Genomic DNA, 21,772 nt, shown 5'->3' with positions numbered 1-21,772 from the left:
ATTACTTTCATTTATTTACTTGTTTATTTTTACTTTATATTATTGCTTGCCCGATGGATGAAAGTTATTTCTGTGTTTGGCTTTCAATTGTGACCAGTGGATAAAAACAAAAACAAATAATGAATAAAGGATTCGCTATAGTGTTGTTACGGTACGTGGTGTAGTGAAAAGCACGATGAAGACGGAGAAGAGGAATAACAGAATTTAATATAAAAACTCAGGAGACACAACATAACATTAACGTTAACATTAACGAGAACGGATTAAATACGAGTAGCAAACAAAGGAGGTTAATCAGATAATGAAAAGGACACGGGTGAAAGAAATGACTAATCAAACAGACTGGGGAAAACTAGGTCACAGGACTAAACCAAAAACACAATGAAGGGGGAACACAGAACATACGTTACAGTACGCCCCCTCCCAAAAAGGCGTGTCCTTGCGCCGTAAATGGTACAACTGAGGAGGGAGGGGGCTCTGGAGGAGGGCGTATAGAAGACTGAAAAAAAAAATCCATGGAGGAGTGGGATGGTGGGAGAAACCAGTGAGGTGCCAGGAGCCGGAGGAGCCAGATGAATACCAGAGGCCAGCCAGGACGAGGCCCCAGGGCGGAGTTGAAGGCGGGAGGAGCGATGGTGGAGTCGACCTTGGGGCAGACGACACCCTGGGGACGACCAACAGAGATGCAGTCATTGATGGAGACCCTGATGGAGCCGATGAGCCCACGTGCAGCTGATGGTAATGGAGACAGAGGAGGAGCCGTGGTGACGAGCATCCGGGGTGGAGCTGGATAACCCGAGGACGGAGGTGGAGCCGGGGGGGAAGGCGGAGCCAGACGGAACCAAAGGTGCAGGCAGGTCGATGGTTGACCAAGGCGGAGCCGGATGGACGACGGAGCCCGGAGCAGCCGTACTGCCGATTGTTTCCGGTGGAAACGAGGGAGGGAGGAGCCAAGTTGGAGTCGAAGTGTCGACGGATTGAGGTGGAGCAGGGGGCACAGAGGCTGGAGACGGAGACAGGGATCCTCTGTGTGAGATGGAGCTGGTGGCCTGACGACACTCTGCATCTCCAGATGGCGTGTTGTTGATGCCGACTGGATGAAGGACAGTGGCAAAGATGGGGCTGAGGAACTGGCTGATTGAGGAGCCGGGAGTGGGAGGATGGGTGGGTTTTCTGGAGATACTGGGAACTCTGGAGATACAGGGGGACTGAGAATAATTTCTCCAAAAAAGTCAATTAAATTGTCCTCAACTAGGGGTGGGCGGTATGACCAAAATTCTGTTTCACTAATTTTATTTCACGGTAACAATATATTTCACGATATAGTTATTTATATCTAGTTTTTCTCGAAAAATCGACAAAAAGGGCTTTGTATAATAAATAAACCCAAATAGGCTACTTTAGAAAGGAAAAGTACTTCACTGTGTTTGAATTTTCTTTTTCTTTTATTTGGTAAATTATTTCTTTGGTAAACTATTTTTAATAGCTAAATATAGTAAACAAAACACTCTCATCAACTTTTAGATGAACTTCCCCCAACTGATTGATATTAAATACAACTCATATGTGCAATTAAACTTTAAATTAAAGTGTTGCTTCATCAATCAGTTTATAATATCTAAATATTTTATATTGAACTATTCTATTCATAATAAATTAGTTACTTCCTTTTAATTTGGTAGGATATTAGTAGATACTAGTTAGTTATGTTTAAATGTTTTTCCGGTACATTTTTGCCATGTCTGCTTTTAAAGGACTTGTTTTGTTATTTTTGTGATATCTGGCAACCCGTCACCTAAAGCTATCAGAAGCGTCAAGTTCAGAACAGAAGTGACTAGGAGTAGAACAGCAGTATGAAAACTGAACAGCAGCTACTGTTAGTGTTGACTAAGTAATGTAAATTATACACACCTTGTTGTAACTGCGTCATTATTTTACATAGCTCGGTGAACACCGACACACTGCGCTCCCTCTCAGTGCGTGTGCACGCGCGCGTCTTTTGCATCAGTAAAATGCCATCGGAATTTGAGTGACACGTTGTAATCACGCATTAAGCAAGATTTTATCAGCTGTTTCAGTGGCCAATTGTTTGGAGTTAGAAATATATAACAAGCGCTGCATATTTAGTAATTTTGCCTCAGATACAGGATTATACATTTGCTTTAACAAGCAGGATGTTCATTACCATGGCAACCGCTCACGTGTCATACTGAATGCTTTCGTGTTTAAAAAGTAACTATAGAGACAGAAAGATGCAAATAACTATACATCATAGGTTATTTCTATTCGTTACGATATTGATATATGAACTGTTGTCATCAAGAAGCTTCATGCTTTCCCCGTTGCGATCGTGCACTCCTCTAAACTGTAGCCTACGGGTGCTGCTCTGCTCTAGTTGACTGCTGCGCCTTTTCCCCTGAAAATATCACGTTGACAACAACCCTTTAGAAAACGTAATTCCTTTGTGGATCCTCTTGATCTGCTTTCTCCATGTTTCTTTGACAAATCTCAGTGTCTCATTCTCATGCACGCTGCACGTGAGTTAACCACGCCCACTTATTTACATGTCGCGGTATAACGGAATAAAAAAATCTGTTACGGTTGACATTTTCTACCGCGGTAACGATATATACCGTCATACCGCCCAGCCCTATCCTCAACAATGTCTTTCAGTTACTCAAAATATCCTCCAGAGGCGAGCTCGTACTCGCACATAGCAGCGTGATTGTGGGTGGGGCTATCCTCACAGCCCTCGAGCTCCACAAGCACTCCCTCTCTGATCCGCGGTGTTGCCGGCTCGCACACCTGGTCAGACTCTGTGAGGGGCTCCGGGACGATGTCTTATCCTGTCCTCTTCACAGGTTAAGGCTCATTCATCGCGGCGGGCTGGCCTCCTCGGTGTGCGGTGGGCTTGAACAACATCTCTGTCGAGTTGCTCGCTGGTGGTGGATGGTTTCTGGCAGTGTTGGAGTGGGGCTGGTAGTGATGTCATCCTCCGCGAGGCCGATGGTAAATGTCGAGCTGTAGTTCACCAGCACCCACTCAATGTACTCGGCAAAATTCCCCCGAGGATCCACACCAGGCAGGCGTGCCTTCCTATCAGCGCTGAGACTTGTATGAAAAAAGACACTCAGCGCTTTATCAACATGGTGAGGCATGCCAGATTTAAAAATCCGGTAGTGTGGGTCTCGAGGGATTGCATGCATAACAGCTGGACTGCCGGTAATTCACGTTGTAGCGGTCTGGTCCGTTCTTCTTTCACGGTACGCAGTATTGTGAAAAGCACGATGAAGACGGAGAAGATGAATAACAGTATTTAATTGGGGTGGGGGAAAAAATCGATACTGCATAGTATCGCGATATTTTCTGTGGCAATACTGTATCGATACACGGGCGCCAAGTATCGATCTTTTATTATTTAAATTAAACATGAGAATTTAACTTTGGCAGTAGAATGCTAAAAATCAATTGCTCATTCAGTCCACTAGATGGTGCTGTTTGTTTTCTGGTGAGGTCAGCGGGGTGACTGTCGGGTTGACTGTCAGCGTGCAGGAGGACGTAGATAAAATAAACATGGCAGCATCAGAGAAAGAAATCCCACACATAGACTAATTCGTGGCGGTGCGCCACAGAATCAACACCGGCCACATATTGCGTTTCGTTATAAAAAAATTTTTTACGCAATTTAAACACGCAGCATATTCATTCTGCTGCATTTCCTTTCCCTGCTCTCCCTCCGTCTCTCTGTCACTCACGCATCTCTCTCACAAGCAATGTTTTGTCTCGCCAAAGCCTTATTTGATCGGTGAGTGATGTACATGACTGCTGCGCTTGCGATAATGCGCATATTACTGAAAGAACGAGCAGAGAGAGAGAGCCCCGGTCGCGCGCGCGCACCCTCGCAAACTGTCTTGCTCTCTCTCACTCTCGCTCCCTCGCGCATATTAATCAAAATCAATTGAGAATTGACACGATGGTAAAAGATCGGAAGACCGAAGTTTCACGTGCAGCATTCGGGTATTTTTTCCCTGAATTACTGCTGGGTGTTGTGCAAAAAAAAGAAGAAAAACTTTTACGTTGCCCTATCTTCTCTGAAAAGCGTTCCGCACATTCAGCTGACATGAAAAACACTTTCAATAAACAAAACAAAATCCAATGATGAAATGTTTTCTGTGTTGACAAATCTTGTGCGATGTCCTGACAACACCTGTTTAATCACACACGCTGTACAAGTACGCTAATGACACGTCCGATTCGCGAACTAATGACTCCTTTGAACCGATTCAACCAAAACAATCTTTTAGTTTAGACTGTTTGCGGTAAATGCAGTTGGGTTGTCGAGGTCAAAACTCTAAATAAGATGTGAATCAAATAAACTTACTATAAATAATGTTATGCCATTGTTTTACTCTTACACTGAATGTTTGGATTTTGTGAAGGTGTGAATCATTTTTGATTAATATTTAATATAATAAAGTTCTGTGTAACAGATTATTAACGGAGATTATTAAAATTGATGTGACATGAACAAACAGATGTTGACAGTTTTCCTTTGCGGACATAATTTGAATTTGGAAAAAGGTTATAAATTGCAATATATTGCAGAATATCACAATATGTTTAAAATCGCAATAATATCGTATCATGACCCAAGTATCGGGATAATAACGTATCGTGGTGCCTCTGGTGATTCCCACCCCTAGTATTTAATATAAAAACTCAGGATACACTCACTTAAACATAACATAACATTAACAAGAACAGACGAACACTGAAGGAGAACAAAGGGACTAAAATACATGAAGCAAACAAAGGAGCTTAATCAGAAGGACACACACTTAACACGAATGTGCAAGTAGTCGCTAAAGTCCTGAAATATCATTCACTCAACATCGTATGCACTGTAACCTCATTATGTCCTATAATTTTTGGCATAATGTTATTTACCTGACCATAAGATGATTTAAGTTTATTTTAATCCATGCTAATGGGGCTTCTTGAATTGAAAGGAAAAAATTAAGTCTAAATGATGAAACAACCGTGCATAGTCAATCGCACGTAGAAATGCGGAATCAGAGAGTAAGATAATAACATCATAAAATTGTTTTAATATAATACATTTTGTTAAATGCCTGACATAGTTTAGAAGAATTTGGGTCTTCCCATTTGGAAAAAAACACATTTAAAATTACCCGAGGTCACCAATACCGAACTCGACCTGTGTCCGAGGCACTTGTCGAAGATTTGGACCCGAACCCTCTCGGGTCAGACCTCAGGTTGTCGGATCCAAGTGGACCCATGATGACCTCTATCTGGACAATGTGTCAAAATAATGAACAGAGATTTTATTCTAGCTTCATGCATTCCTTTTTATCAACACTGTTTCCTAACAAAGCAACATTTTGTACAAAAAGCTGAGAATATTTTTTATCAAAGACTCGAATTCAGAATGATAAACAAATCATAGATGGTGTAGATCGCATCAATCAACACCCCTTGTAGCTTGTAGTCATTCACCTATTCATAGGCTCAACATTTCATTCAATAACTTTAAAAAGCTATGATTTTAGGGATAGTTCACCCAAAAATTAACATTTTCCAAACCTGTATGAATTACTTATTTTGAACACAAAAGAAGATATTTTGAAGAATGACAGTAACCATTGAATTCCATAGGCCTGCCTATGCCTTATTGCCTAAAACATCTTATTTCGTGTTCAACAGAATAATTTTTTATTTATTTATTTTTTCATTTTTTTGGTGAACCATCCCTTTAATGTTTGATGATCATGTTAGCTTGTATATTACCTGATCTGACCTCTTCTTCTATGGCTTGTTTCTGTTTCTTCAGCTGTGTTTTGATCTGGAGGTTCTGTAATCAGTCAGAAGATGTGCAATAGCAACCTTTGCCATATAACAGCGAAAACACAGATTTATGGTAAAACAATGTGCCACACAACAGCACATACATTTTTTCAATAAGAGGGAAAATAAGAATCAGCATCAAACTATCTGTAGCAAACGAGTTGGATCTTCCGCCGTTAAGTTTTGTTGGTGTTGCGGTTTAGCTGATGCCCATGTTAAGAGTGACTTCTATGCCAGATATGAATGATCCGCCACATATTCATCAGTTCTAAAAACCTGCGCAATATGTCCATTGCAATTAAACTTTAAGCATTACATGATGTTAGTATTTTTATAAAACAAAAGTTATTTCATTACCTGTAACGACAAATATATTGTAAAAATTCCTATAAAGTCATACTTGTTACAGTATTCAAATGTAGTACATTCAAGGGTCTCACATGCGAGACTTTTCAGGTGTGTCTGTAAGTGTGATGACAGAATCTGCATTTTTTTTTAATCAAAATTGAATGGTCATCGTCCATAGTGAATATGCAAGTAATTCCTGAACCTGCTGTATTTTCTCAAACTTTTACCACAAACAGAACTACAGTTGCATTTCAAAATGAGTTTGCAAATGATATTTCAGTTCTCTTCGATGTGTGAAACTCTTCTCACACTGAGGACACGTAAAAGGCTTCTCTCCAGAGTGATTTCTCAAGTGGGGATAAAGGTTTCCTTTATGACTGAAACTCTTTCCACAGTGATGGCAGGTGTAAGGTGTCTCTCCAGTGTGAATTCTCATGTGAATAGTAAGATTTCCTTTATGTTTAAAACTCTTTCCACAGTGATGGCAGGTGAAAGGCTTCTCTACAGTGTGATTTCTTATGTGGACTTTAAGGTTTTGTTTTTGAGTGAAACTCCTTCCACAATGATGACATACAAACTGCTTCTCTCCAGTGTGAATCCTCATGTGCTGATTAAGGTTCTCTTTACATCTGAAACTCTTTCCACATTGATCACATGCAAACGGCTTCTCCCCGGTGTGAATTCTCATGTGAGTCTCAAGACATTCGTTTCGTGAGAAGCTCTTTCCACACTGTTGGCAGGTGTAAGGCTTCTCTCCAGTGTGAGTTCTCATGTGCTGATTAAGGTTTCCTTTTCGTGCAAAACTCTGTCCACACTGTTGGCAGAAGTAAGGCTTCTCTCCGGTGTGATTTCTCATGTGGACTTTAAGGTTTTGTTTTTGAGTGAAACTCTGTCCACACTGTTGGCAGGTAAAATAACTGTTAGATACGGTTTTCTGAGCTCTTTTTTTTGAGTAGGTCTTTTCAGTCTGAGTGGATTTTTTTCCCATCATGAAATCATGATCTTTATCTTCCATTTGATTCAGTTCTTGACTCTCTTCTTTCAGTGCCATCAGGTCTAAAGCGAAATAAAACAAATACAAAATTAACACCAGTTTTAATGGCACAAAGCAACAGACCGCAAAAGGCTGCAGTAAAACAAGAATGCCAACAAAACATTGGAACTGGATAAATATTCTGAATGTTCCGATCCAATCTGACTTCTGATCTGTAATGCTGCCTGAATCATAATCATCCCTGGAAGCATGGCCTATTTGGTAAGGGTTTTTCCTGCATTGAAACTTCTTTGGTGGCCCCAAAGCAAATTTTTGTCTTGCTAAAGTCTTATTTGATCGGTGAGTGATGTAGATGATTGCTGCACTTGCGATAGGGCACGTTACTACTGAAAGAACGAGCAGAGAGAGAGTCCCGGTCGCACGCTAGTGTGCACTCTCACTGTCTTCAAACTGTCTTGCTCTCTCTCGCCCCCTCATGCATAATCAAAATCAATTGAGAATTGACACGATGGTATATATACATGATGGTCCAGAATTACCGCTGTGGGAATTGTGCTAAAAAAAAACATTTTTACATTGCCTTATCTTCTCTGAAAAGCGTTCCGCCCATTCAGCTGACATAAAAAAACTTTCAATAAACAAAACAAAAAAACCTATCCAGTGATGAAATGTTTTCTCTGTTGACACAAATCTTGTGCGATGTCCTAACTGCCGGGATAGTCACACAACGCGTACAAATCCGCTAATGACGATTCGCGAACTAATGACTCCTTTGAACCGATTCCATTATACATTACAATTACCAAAACAATATTTTAGTTTAGACTGGAGTGAGGTGAAAACAGAAAAAAAGTGCAAAGCAAGTTGTTGTTAACTAGCTGCTAATTGCATTCAATTGCATATGGTAAAAAATACCATAAATATTTCTTTCTACCGAGAGATTTCTTTGAGACCCGAACCAAGGACTTTGAATTTGCCACGACAATGGCAGGTCACTTGGAAAACACAACCCGTTCATTGGGTTCCTGAAAGATGCCAGGAGGTTAAATCCTCTCTGACTGCACCTCATCCCCTCCTTGGACCTCTCTGATATAACGAGAACTCCCTTCAAACCAAATCATTCAAGCTTAAGATCCTGTCTCTAAAGACAGTTCTCCTGACAGCGCTTGCTTCCTTCAAGAGGGTCAGTGAATCATGCCAGCTCTGTGACCCAGGGATCCAGGCCTGGAAAAGTGCCCAAAGTTTCCACCACTCTTTTTAGGGACCAGGTGATGAACTTTCAAGCCCTGCTCCCAGAGGTAGACCTAGCCCTTGTGTCGCTGTGTCCCGTTTGCGCATTTATGTGGACTGCACACAGAACTTTAGAAGCTCAGAGCAGCTCTTTGTCGGCTTTTGGGGTCAGCAAAAGGCAAAGGCAGTTTCCGAACAGAGGTTGGCCCACTGGAGAGTGGATGCTATCACCTTGACGTACTAGTCCCAAGGCGAGCCGTGCCTCCTTGGTGTAAGAGCTCACTCCACTCGTGGTGTTACTTCCTTCTAGGCATTGGCAGACCTCTGCAGAGCTGCGGGCTGGGCAACACCTAACACATTTGGTAGATTCTACAATCTCCAAGTGGAGCCAATCTCATCCCGTGTGTTGAGTACAAACAGGTAATGCGTGGGAAGGCTGGCTCTGTGTCTCACTTGCATCACCATTCCCCTCTAACGAGGGCATGAAAGCACATTCTTGCTTTGCAGGGGAGTTTGCAGGTGAGTAAACCCTGAATCGAGTTTCTCCAGCATCCTTTCAGCAGCCAAACGCGGAGGAGTTATCTCATGCCAGGCCCTGTACTCTTGTGTCTTAGCTTTTTGTCTTAGTCTTATCTCCGGCTTCTTGCCTTGTTTTAGTCTCGGGCTCATTCATTTCTATCCACGAGTGAAATGGACTTTGCTTACAAGTAAACCGTTTGAACTTCCCGCAAACCGAAAGAATGCTTCAAACTAACGGACACACCGAGGACGGACACTCACACACACGCAATTCTTGCTCAGCACCAAAGATCCATGCAAGTATTATTTATATCGAGATTTAAGATTATTAAGCTTAAGATTATCTGCCCCTGCTTTAAGGTGATTTGATTCTTTGCTGGCTCTCAAAGGTTAAACTGTTTGTGATATTTTGCCATTCTGTGATCTTTCTTTCTTTCTTTATTTACTTTCGTTATTCTGTTTATATATATATATATATATATATATATATATATATATATATATATTCTTTGTTAAATGTAGTTGTATGTTTATAGTTTCATTTATTAAAAACCCATTATACGCTTGATTGTCTGTCTGCTGCTCACCGAACAAAGTCTCTTAAATGTGTGATCTTAAGCTACAAGCTTTATATTGTTGAGTTGCCTACAAGTTAGTAATCTTATAGAACAGAAAAGTTATTTTTCATGACCAGAAGAATAACCTTTCTTGAGAGTTAAGAAGATCGTATGGTTAGTTCGGTGGATGAGCGGATTATTCGATGTGAAATTAATTCTGTAGGTTATTCTGAAATTTGATCTATATTCTATCTGTATATTCATAATTGATCATAATTCGTTGTGGTTAATTATCTATAGAGATACAAATATACGGGCTATGTATACCCTTTTATGGAGATTTAAATTGTGTAGGTAATAATTGATCACAACCAGTATGATTAATTATTAATTATATATTACCCTCATTTGAGCTTATTTGCTACATCGTGCATTTCTCTCTAGGCTCATCCGCGGTCAACTTAGCAGCCGACACTGATTTAGCAAACTCTTGTCATGAAACCGCGACTTAACGAGAAAAGAAAAAGAGAAATTACAGACAAAATAGTTTATTTTGCTGCACTTGCTATGAGACCAATTAACATTGTCAGCGGTGAAGGTTTAAACTCCTTTGGCCAGGCTACAATGTTCCCAACACTGTAAGTGCAACGTGACTAAATAAAAAAAAATGTACAGCAGTCAGCTTCAAAACAGACATATGGACCTCAAACCAGATAAAAGGTTACATGACCATCACTGTACACTGCATTGCTGAAGATTGGTGACTACATTCATTTGTGTCCAAAAAAAAAAAAAAAGTGAGCTACACAGCTGCCAACATAGTGACTGAAGTGAAGTGAGTTTAAGATAACTGGAAAAAAGAGGGTAGCATGTAAAAAGAAAAGAAAATTAAGGAAGGCTGTTTTTTAGGCTATTTTGTGTTTGCGTTGTTTGCACCCAATAGTTTTTGTGCTACTTGCCCTTACTAGGCCTGTTTTTTTTTGTTTTGTTTTTTTTACAAATGTTTTATGTTCCTAAGTGTTGCAGTTTGCTGTATATTTATTTAGCCTAAACATTTTTTTTCCCTCTTTTAAAGAAATAAAAGTCACGTTTATTTTTTTATGCCAAAATATGTTTCTAATCTTTTTACATTCAAGTTATACTATCAAGTTATAGTCTCTCGAAATCCCTTCTTTCCATGAGCCTGGTCTTCTCTGATTGGCAGGAAAGCCCCGTCTGTTGTGATTGGTCTACTGCTTACAGCAAAGAAAAATTAGACAAAAGCACGCACATCAGTCTCAAAAGGGTGCTCGACTAAAAAACCAACAAGTAAAGAATCAAATATAAAGTCGGCAACACCTAAGCTCCAAAATTATCAAAAATATTTATTTTCAAGAAAACTATCGCATAGCGTATGTTACGTTTCGAGCACGCAGGCTCTTCATCAGACAAATTGACTACAGATGTGCAACCCTTTATATCTCCAGGTGATCACATGTCCAAACATCATATTACTAACCAATACAAAACAAGAAAAAAGAAAAAAAGGAAAAATATATACCGTATTTTCCGGACTATAAGTCGCATCAGTCAAAAAATGCGTCATGAAGAGGAAAAAAACATATATAAGTCACACTGGAGTATAAGTCGCATTTATTTAGAAATTTATTTCACAAAATCCAAGACCAAGAACAGACATTTAATCTGGAAAGGCAAGTTATTTAACTACACAGTAGCACACAGAACAACAGGCTGAGTAGGTGTCCGGTATGTTAACGCAACACATTAACAGTTATTCAGCTACACAATAGCATGAAGAACATATACCTGGGAGGCTGAATAGGCTAAATTAACATAAGACAGCGAGTCCAACAAGCAAGTTACCAGTAAACAAGTTCACCAAGCTCCCGCGATCTCATTCCACATCACTGAATCCATTGCATTTTCTTATTATGGTGTCGCTTCTGAACAACTCCGCCAACTAGAGCGCCCCCTCGCGGCTGTAGACGGTAATGTTTTCTCTTGGTTCATCTCAGTCTGAATTAATTTTGATATATAAGTCGCACCTGAATATAAGTCGCAGGACCAGCCAAACTATGAAAAAAAGTGCGACTTATAGTCCGGAAAATACGGTACACACAAAAATATCTAAAAAACTAATATGCACTTCAAAAAACACTTTTCTTGATACCTGCAAAAATACATCAAAATAATTAAATTAAAGTAATCACTCCAAAACATTTGATGTATTAAATACACAAAGAGAAAAAGAAAAACACACACACATACCGGTATGTATAACAATTCAAAGAAATGGACGAATATCAAAATCTTCATTAAGTCCTCTAGGGGACAGCGTGTCTAATGTAAAAATCCAAAAAGCCTCACGCTGTAAAAGCAATTTATCAATGTCACCTCCACGACGTGGATACTTAACTACCTCGATGCCTATGTATTGAAGAGTAGAGACTGAATGTCTAAAAGCTGCAAAATGCTGTGCAACTGGACTTTTTAAATCATGGTGTCTAATTGCACATCGATGTTCAGAAATGCGATTCTTCAAAGGTCTACTAGTCTTACCAATATAACATAAGCCACAAGGGCAACGCAGCATATAAATAACATTGGCCGTCTTACATGAAATGGTGCCTCGAATTTTAAAAGTTTTTGCCCTGTGAGGATGTGTAAAAGTTGATGTCTTGTATGTAAAATTACATTGTTGACAGTTACCACATCTAAAATTACCATGAGGTATTTTATTCAAGAAGTGAGGAGCCGGTTGCAAATCCGCTCTAACTAACATATTTCGAAGGTTAGGTGTTTTTTTATACACTAAACGAGGTGGTTTATCGAAGCATTTTTTAAGGTTAGGATCACTCTCTACAATATGCCAGTGTTTAGATAAAACATTATTAACATCCTTAGTAACAGGCGAATATTGCATAAAACAATTAACACGACATTCCGTTTTTTTATATTTTTTAACTAGACTCTCTTTTTGTGACACATCTTCAAAACGACTCACTGCAGACTGAATCCACTCTTCTTTATACGATCGATGTCTGAATCTCTGATAAAATATGTGACTGCTGTTGGAAATCATCATCACTGCTACAGATACGGCGAATCCGACTCAATTGAGAAATTGGTAACGAACGTTTTAATGACACCGGATGATAGGATTGTCCGTGCAAGATAGTGTTACGATCAGTAGATTTTCGATACAAAGTGGTCTCAATGCCCGACGTGGTATGAAGAACAAGCACATCCAAAAAGTTAATTTTCTCTTGATGGAAATCAATGGTAAATGTTAACGCAGTACATTTATTATTTACCAAATTGTGAAACTCTAATAGCTCAGCTTCAGTGCCACTCCATAATAGAAAAACATCGTCAATGTATCTTTTCCATAAAAGAATGTGCTTTAAAAAATCGTTAACAGGATTAAACTCAAATTGATGTTCAAACATCCCACAAAATAAAGATGCAAAACTTGGGGCCATCTTAGACCCCATACTGACCCCTGAGATCTGCAAATAATACTCAGACCCAGACAAAAAAATAATTTTGTGAAAGTACCAATTTTGCCAAATCACTCAAACATACAGTACTAGGAATTTGACAGAGACGTTGATTCAGAAAAAATTCAATTGCCTCTAGCCCACCCTGAAACGGAACATTGGTGTACAACGATTCAACATCCATAGTGACTAGAAGAACAGGACAATCCGGTAATTTTACATTGTTGACAAGTTCAATAAAATGCATCGTGTCTCTGATATAAGATGGTAAAGACATCACCAAAGGTTGTAAATGGAAATCGACGAAAGCTGAATTTTTTTCTGTAAGAGACCCAATTGCTGCCACTATAGGTCTCCCAGAGGGAATGTCACTATTAGGTTTATGAATTTTGGGCAGTGTATATAACACCGGTGTAATCGGATGTTGGCCACACATATATTCATATTCAGCTTTCGTCAACAAACCTGAATCTACAAACAATTTTAAAGTGTTATGTACAGATGTTTTGAAATTAATCACAGGATTTGTACTAAATTTTTTATAAAAGGTTGAATTAGACAATTGTCTCTGAATTGCGACTTCGTAGTCTCTTCGATTCAAAATCACCACTGCACCACCTTTGTCAGCACTTTGAATAACTATAGATGAATCTTGTTTCAATAATGCCAATTCAGACAGTTGTGCTTCTGATAAATTGTGTGCAAGTTTATATTGTCTTTTGGATTTTAATATAGAAGTTACATCGCTTTCTACTAGCCTACAATAAGTGTCCAAAGAGGCATTCCTACCCTTAAAAGGAACAAACGTGGATTTACCTCTAAAAACAGTCCGATGTTGTTCAGTCGATTGATAGTCCTTCATAGATGTATCACAATCACCATCGCCCGAGGCTAAATCGGACACAGAAACTCCGGAATCCAGTGAGTGAGCTTGATGTAAACAGGACTGTCTTACACTGAAAAATTCTTTGAGTCTCAAGGTACGAAAAAACTTTTGTAAATCAATGTATGTGTCAAATTCATTGCAATGCGCCGTAGGTGAAAACGAAAGTCCTTTGTTGAGAACAGTCAAACAATCATTAGAGATCTCTTTGCTCGATAAGTTAATAACATTAATCACCTCTGCGTCGTTCTTCGTGTCACACATATTTTTGATAATTTTGGAGCTTAGGTGTTGCCGACTTTATATTTGATTCTCTACTGCTTACAGCGCCTGTCGGAAGCTAACACCCATTACTATAACTTTACCACAGCTCACGAGACTTCCTCAGTCCTCAACAATTGTACACTATATCGATTTACCATATCAATCTGAGCGCAACGCCGATGATGAAACACTGGAAGAACTAGTTATTCAACCCGAACCTCCATCGCATGCACAAGTTCAACAGGACGTTTCTCAGCGAAACACTGCTCAGTTTGAGTTACAATATGAGATGTTTCAACTGTAATTCCTCACTATCAGCATTAACAAGTGTATGTGCATCAAACAAACTGATGTGGGTGTGCATTTCTAATTTATTACGGTGCACATGTGGGAACTATTAACTGTATCAATAACAGCGCATACGTGTTAGCTGTGTTTATAACACTAATCCTTTATCTTTACTCACACTTCTAGAAGATCTGCTTCTAAACTGTTTAACACACTTTTGAAAAATGATGTGGGAAGTGTGTCAAGAGCGCAGGTTGATGTTTTAAGGTGCTGTATGGTTTTTTCCTAAATTTTGCAATCAATTTCTTTGAAATCAGACATAGTAACTACTTTCTCAGGTGGTTTGATCTGTCTGACCTCAGGGCAACTCAAGGATGTGCTGATCACCTTTCTGATATTACTGATTTTCTCAGAGAAGAACGAAGCAAACTCACTGCACTTGTTCTCTGAGAGCATTTCACTGGGAATCTGGCTTGGGGGGGTTTGTCAGTCTCTCTACAGTAGCAAAAAGAGTGCGTGTGTTGTTTAAGTTGGTGTTTATAATATTTGAGAAGAAAGTCTGTCTAGCTTTGCCTAGTTCCATATTGAAAGCATGAAGGCTGTCTTTGTAGATGTTATAATGGACTACAAGTTTAGTCTTCCGCCACATGCGCTCTGCTTTTCTGCATTGTCTTCTCATATTTCAACTTTCAACTTTGCAGAATGTTTACAAACAGCTCTATTACACACTGCATGAAATGGAATATTAGAAAAACCATAATAGGGGCCCTTTAAAATCCCTACCTCGCTTACAAATGAAACCGTGGACATGAACAAAATTAGTTTATAAACACTGATTCATTCCTCAATGAAACACCACTGATTAGATTAGATTAGATTCAACTTTATTGTCATTACACAAGTACAGGTACAAGGCAACGAAATGCAGTTTAGGTCTAACCAGAAGTGCAATAGCAGCAAGTGCAGGATATACAGTGGTTCCATAAGTGCAGAACATGGATATGTACTGAATAAATATAGAGTTGAATACTATTATAAACAAAAATTTACAGATAGATTGTCCTATGAATATAATATACAGATAATATACAGATAACTATTACTGTGAACAGAATTTACAGCTAGATATGTACTGAATATAATATACAGATGGCTGTTACTATAAACAGAATTTTACAGATAGATATGTACTATGAATATATATACAGATGGCTGTTACTATAAACAGAATGTGAGCATAATATACAGATGGCTATTACTATAAACAGAATTTTACAAATAGATATATGTATAAGTTAGGCTAATGAGCAGTATAACAATGGATTTAAAGTAGTGCAAATAAAGTTTGGACAGAAGCTATCCGAGTGAAAGTGCAGTGGAAAGTAATTGCATATTACAGTTAAGGTACGATATTGCAATGTATATATAAACAGTCGGTACTGTAAATAAACAGTCGGCAGTGCAAATTGAGCATATTCCAGTCAAGGTAGTAGTGCAAGATGCATATGTAAACAGTTGTTACTGTAATAACAGTCAGCAGTGCAAATGAACATTATAGTATTGCAAATAACAAAATGGAGGCAGGTGTGAGGAGGGAGAGGAGAGTCAATCAGTATATGAGGGGAGTGGGATCAATGAGGGTTAGAGTTTAATAAAGAGACAGCTCTGGGGAAAAAACTGTTCTTTAGTCTGCTGGTCCTGGTCCGGAGGCACCTGAAACGCCTGCCGGAGGGCAGGAGAGAAAACAGTCTGTGGGCTGGGTGAGAGGAGTCCTTAAGGATGCTGCGAGCTCGATGCAGACAGCGTTTCCTCTGGATGTGCTCGATGGCAGGTAGTGGAGTCCCAGTGATGCGCTGGGCGGTTTTCACCACCCGCTGCAGTGCCTTGCGCTCTGCAACAGAGCAGCTCCCATACCACACTGTAGCACAGTTGGTCAGGATGCTTTCTATTGCACAGCGATAGAAGTTCACCAGGATAGTGGAGGAAAGCTGATTCTTCCTCAGTGTCCTCAGGAAGAAAAGGCGCTGGTGAGCCTTCTTGACCAGGCTGGAGGTGTTGGTTGTCCTGGTCATGTCCGCCGAGATGTGGATCCCCAGGAACTTGAAACTGGAGACACGCTCAACAGCCATTCCATTGATGTGGATGGTGTCGTGTGTGCCTCTTGACACTTTCCTGAAGTCCACGATGAGCTCCTTCGTTTTGGTGGTGTTGAGGAGCTGGTTATTTTCGGTGCACCATGTGGCCAGGTGCTTGATCTCCTCCCTATAGGCAGTCTCATCGTTGTTGCTGATGAGACCAATCACCGTAGTGTCGTCCGCAAACTTGACGATGGAATTAGATCCGTACACAGGCTTGCAGTCGGAGGTGAAGAGGGAGTAGAGGAACGGGCTTAGCACACAGCCCTGTGGTACACCAGTGTTGAGTGTGATGGATGTGGAGCAGTTGGAGCCTGATCGAACATTCTGGGGTCTGTTGGTCAAGAAGTCCAAAATCCAGTTGCACATGGAGGTGTTGAAGCCCAGGTCTCCAAGTTTGGCTATTAACTTAGTTGGGATGACAGTGTTGAATGCTGAGCTGAAGTCAACAAACAGCATGCGTGCATAAGTGTTCTTATTGTCCAGATGTTTGAGCACAGAGTGCAGTGCCATGGAGACTGCATCCTCTGTGCTCCTATTGCTACGGTAGGCAAACTGGTGTGAGTCCAATGTGGATGGTAGAGAGTCTTTTAGGTGTGCCAGGACCAGCCGCTCAAAGCACTTCATTACGATGGGTGTGAGTGCTACAGGGCGGTAGTCATTAAGGCACTTCGGGCTGGAGTGTTTTGGCACTGGCACAATGGAAGTGCATTTAAAGCATGTTGGTACAGCTGCTTGGGCAAGAGACAGGTTGAAAATGTCTGTAAAAACCCCAGCGAGCTGCTCCGCACATGCCCTGAGTACGCGTCCAGGGATGTTGTCTGGTCCAGCAGCCTTGTGCGCGCTGATCCTGCTCAGTGCATTGCAGACATCTGTGGAGGAGAGTGTGATCGGTGGGTGGTCAGCTGAGGATTTGAGCTTGGTGGCAGTTTCTCTGTTGTCTCTTTCAAAGCGAGCATAAAAGTCATTTAGCTCGTTCAGGAAGTTGACATCAGTGGCTGCGGGGGTGGAGTGAGAGGGTTTGTAGTCACTGATGGCCTGAATGCCCTGCCACATGCGCCGAGGGTCAGCGTTGGAAAAGTGTCCCTCTATCTTAAGCTTGTAGCAGTGCTTGGCCTCTTTGATGCCCCTTTTCAGATTTGCTCTGGATGTGCTATAGGCTTGTGCATCTCCTGATCTGAAGGCAGTATTGCGTGTCTTCAATAGGAGTCGCACTTCCCTGTTCATCCATGGCTTCTGATTTGGGTATGTGGTGATCAGCTTCTGGGTTGTAACACTGTCAATGGTGGTATTAATATAATCCAGTACAGAGGAGGTGTAGCAGCCAATGTCCGTGTGAGAGCCACTGGTGGCTTGAGAAGCAAACATACTCCAGTCTGTGTGTAGAAACCTTTCCTGGAGTGAGAAATCTGCCCCCGCAGGCCACACCTTGATGGTCTTCACTGATGGCTTCACGCGATTGATCAGAGGTGCATATTTGGGGGTGAGGAACAAAGAAAGGTGATCTGACTGTCCCAAGTGGGGGAGGGGTGTCGCGACGTAAGCTTCAGCCATGTTTGTGTAAACATGGTCTAAGGTTTTGTTTCCTCTGGTGTGACAGGAAACATGCTGGTGAAATTTCGGTAGCATTGACTTTAAGTTTGAATGATTAAAATCACCCGCAACAATAAACGCAGCTTCCGGGTGAACGGTCTGTTGTTTACTGATGGCTGCGTGAAGTTCTTTCATAGCAAACTTGGCATCAGCATCCGGGGGAATATAGGCTGCAGTTATAATAGTGGAAGTGAACTCCCGTGGTAGATAAAACGGTCTACATTTAACCATGAGAAACTCAAGGTTAGCTGAACAATGTCTCCCAACAATAGCAGAGTTTGTGCACCAAGCTTTGTTAATGTAAATGCACAATCCACCACCTCTGGTCTTACCGGAGCCATCTAATGTTCTATCCGCCCGGAATGTATGGCGTCCCGCTAGCTCAATAGCGTTGTCCGGTATTCCGCTGTTTAACCATGTTTCCGTGAAAATTAGAACATTACAGTTCAAAAGTCTCTTGCTGTATGTGATGTTGAGTCGAATCTCCTCCATTTTGTTCAACAGCGACCGTACATTGGCAAGGAAAATGCTGGGTAAAGAGAGCCGGTGTGGTGTTAGCTTTAGCTCTTAGTCCTCCGCGCTTCCCCCGCCTTTGTTTACGATCTCGCTGCCGCCTGCGAGCACTTCCGCCCGGCCGGGCAGAGTGCATAGCCTCGGGTGATCTGGCGATCTCAGGAAGGAGTCGAAGGTTGTCCATAAAACTGTCGGAAATTCGCAAACCAATATCCAAAAGCTCACCTTGGGTGTACGATGTTAAGGCACAACTGTTCTGGACGAACAGACCCGAAATGAGCAAGAAAAATACTGCTAAATTACAGAATCTGGAGAGACCACGAGCCTCGCGATGTACTCGCGCCGCCATCTTGGATCTTCAGCTGGAAACACCACTGATTATCCTTATAAAATTTTACCTAGGCCTACTATAGACTACTAATGACTAGCTTAACTGAAATAAAATATTATAATAAAATGTTAAATTCCCTTTCATGTTTTGCCACATGTGGCCTACAGTCATATAGTGAAAACTTAATTGGCATGATTATCAGAGATTTAGAGTATTTTAAAAAAACATATGGTACCTTAAATATGAAAATAGACAAAAAAAATGTTAATTGGGTAAAGAGAAACATAAAATGAAGGGGGAAATAAAATAAATATATATTTACTATATAGTAATTAATACTAAGAAACTTTGGACATGCAACTTGACTTGACCTTTTCTGTCTGGACTTGTGACTTGCAAAACAATGACTTGATCCCACTTCTGGGCGATAGAAGATGTGAAAGACACATGAGATATTTTATTAAATCCTAAATTTGTGTCTTTCATTAAAAATGTTTGTGTCGCTCACAAACATTAACAGTTTGATTTTAAGAAATCAACATTTTAATAAGGATTAAATGACTTAAGTTCAGTTGTGAGAATGAAACCAACCTGTTTGTTCCTCAGTGTCATCTTGCTTCACACTGAGTGTTTCTTCAAACTTCATGTCTTCATTCTCCTCTTTAATAAACGCCATCTTTATGTCTTCATTCTCCTCTTTAATAAACGCCATCTTTATAATAGTGTCACGTGGATCTCAGTCGCTTCACCAGGAGTTTTTCTGTGTTTGTCCTGTTTAAGATGAGAATAATTAACAGAAAGAAAATAAATCCTCGCTAAATCTCTGAGTGTGTCTCAATCAGATCTAGTTCAGTAGTTCAGTTCACTGGTAAGAGAGTCAGTCAGAGAGAGAGAGAGAGAGAGAGAGTTAATGGACTTAAATGATCTGATTAGACTATAAAACACTCAAACTGAACAAATATTAAAAGTAATCAATTGATATTACAGGCTTGCAAACAGATTCAATTGATTGGACAGTTTGCATTGGCATAAACACTTTAAACTCACAACACCACAAACCTTTCTTTAGCCAAATCACAACATATGCAGGATCGCGGCGCAGCCTTATGACGTCACACCTTCTGAACAAAATAAAAGTCCTGTTCACCGCTACTGTGTCAGAAATCACAAATGTATATGAAAATGTACAAATATATGTATATTATTAAAGAAATATTAAAGATTTCTAATGAAAACAATAAGAATTACTAATACTAAGTAAAGAGCGAGATAGCAAAATATGATGTTTGGGTGCAGAAACCATTTATACCATATATTACAGCATTAATATGCAAGTAGTAACAAATGTAGTTTGTATATAATATATAATAAATATAGAGTTTAAGACTTCATAAAGTAGGGTTAATATTAGACATTTTGGAGTGGGAAATATAACCAGAATCGTAATTAATCTTAAAAATAAGATTTTCATAATTACATCCTGATATAAATATTTTTGCTATTTTACTTTTTTAAATTAAAATATGAACAAAGAATCAAATTACATTGTATAATGAACTGTACAGCCCGTATTTATAGGAAAGTTTAGAAATTTTGTAAAATACAATTAAACCAAGAATCTGGGATTTGTTAATTATCTTAGAAGCTTTATTCAACTGACAAAAGTACAAATGTTTTATTTTATCTTAATTATCTTAACTTAATTGTATTTTGTAAATTTAAACAAATTTTGATGGCTGCAACTCACTCCAAAAAGGTTGACAGGCAAAATAAAAGCGAAAAAATTATGCAATTGTTACGTCCTAGATAGTAAAAAATAATAATAATGTTTTGGGTGAGTGAGTTTGCCCTACCCCACGCAACAGACACGTTAAATTATAAATAGCAAAGTAACAAGTAACTTCAGGAGGGGGAATTACCCAAACAATAACAAACAAAAGTACCCTAGTTGGGAAGTACAGAGCAGAGCAATACATAGGCCCTGTCCCAAATCGCGCACTTCATGTGGACTTTCGGTCTCGTGGACTTGAATTGCGCGTGCTCGCCGAGTCTACGAGTCCGTAGACCGTCCCATTCAGCATTTTACCGCTCTGAAGTGTGCTCAGCAGCGCCCCCTTTGTACCCTTGAAGCGGTCTTCCACGAAGCCCGCATAGAAGCAGGCTTCACGCACTTTAACTACCCAGGAATCCTTGCGAAAGGCCAATCAGGCCAATCTGATTTCGCTCACGGATAATTGTTGACATGGCTGAGAAGAAAATATGACATTTTTTATTACCTAGATGTATATTTTACTAGTTGTTACCTACAGTTTATACAAACATTATGGTCATCGAGCAGTGGTTGATGTCTCAAACATAATAATAGTGTGTTGAATAATACGATCACATTATAATTCATTAAATAAATAGAACCGAATGTCGGGGCTTTACTGAGTCATATGTAAACATAGTATGAATATTGAAACCTGTAAATTCATCTGAAACTCATGCACATTTTCATTATGTGTTTAAATTGTACTCTTAGTTCAAATGGAACATTATGTATTATTATGTAGCGAGCAACAACTGTATACATCTTTTAAATAAGCATGATGTATCTATTGTCTAATGCCCAGGTGGCATGCACAATATCAAAATATAGAACTGTAAAATTAAGCTGTGTAGTTGACATGGAGATAAGACGTCGGAGCGCAAAAACGTGATTTCTCCTGTCCAACAACAACCAGGCCGTTATTTTCGGCGTGCTGATCGA

The 21,772-nt window shown here is 39.9% G+C and overlaps 1 protein-coding gene across 2 annotated transcripts; it reads right to left on the bottom strand.

The window, feature by feature from the left end:
• Window positions 1–5,081: 5,081 nt before the first annotated feature.
• LOC308689684 (uncharacterized protein) lies at window positions 5,082–20,165 on the bottom strand. Of its 2 annotated transcripts, XR_014030038.1 has the most exons (4): window positions 20,080–20,165; window positions 19,612–19,791; window positions 5,809–7,269; window positions 5,082–5,312 (listed from the first exon to the last, which is right to left on the bottom strand). XR_014030038.1 is itself a non-coding variant. In XM_081363522.1 (3 exons), the coding sequence occupies exons 2-3, from the start codon at window positions 19,730–19,732 to the stop codon at window positions 6,452–6,454; spliced, it is 939 nt and encodes a 312-aa protein (XP_081219648.1). In that variant the 5' UTR covers window positions 19,733–19,791; window positions 20,080–20,126; the 3' UTR covers window positions 5,093–6,451. The 2 variants fall into 2 exon arrangements, 1 of the variants encoding a protein (XP_081219648.1); XM_081363522.1 differs by having other exon boundaries at window positions 5,093–7,269; window positions 20,080–20,126.
• Window positions 20,166–21,772: the final 1,607 nt, after the last annotated feature.

Source organism: Scardinius erythrophthalmus (assembly GCF_964197995.2).
Source record: "Scardinius erythrophthalmus genome assembly, chromosome: 4".
Taxonomy (NCBI): domain Eukaryota; kingdom Metazoa; phylum Chordata; class Actinopteri; order Cypriniformes; family Leuciscidae; genus Scardinius; species Scardinius erythrophthalmus.
Note: the sequence above shows the minus strand (reverse complement) of the source record. Positions and strands in the feature narration are given on the sequence as shown.

What these genes read in the sequence shown, in the direction of transcription:
- LOC308689684 (XM_081363522.1), bottom strand. Translation starts at nt 19,732, where the DNA reads ATGGCGTTTATTAAAGAGGAGAATGAAGACATAAAGATGGCGTTTATT. An exon ending in TGACACTGAGGAACAAACAG is followed by an intron (nt 7,270 to 19,611) that starts GTTGGTTTCATT and finishes ATTTCGCTTTAG; the next exon opens with ACCTGATGGCACTGAAAGAA.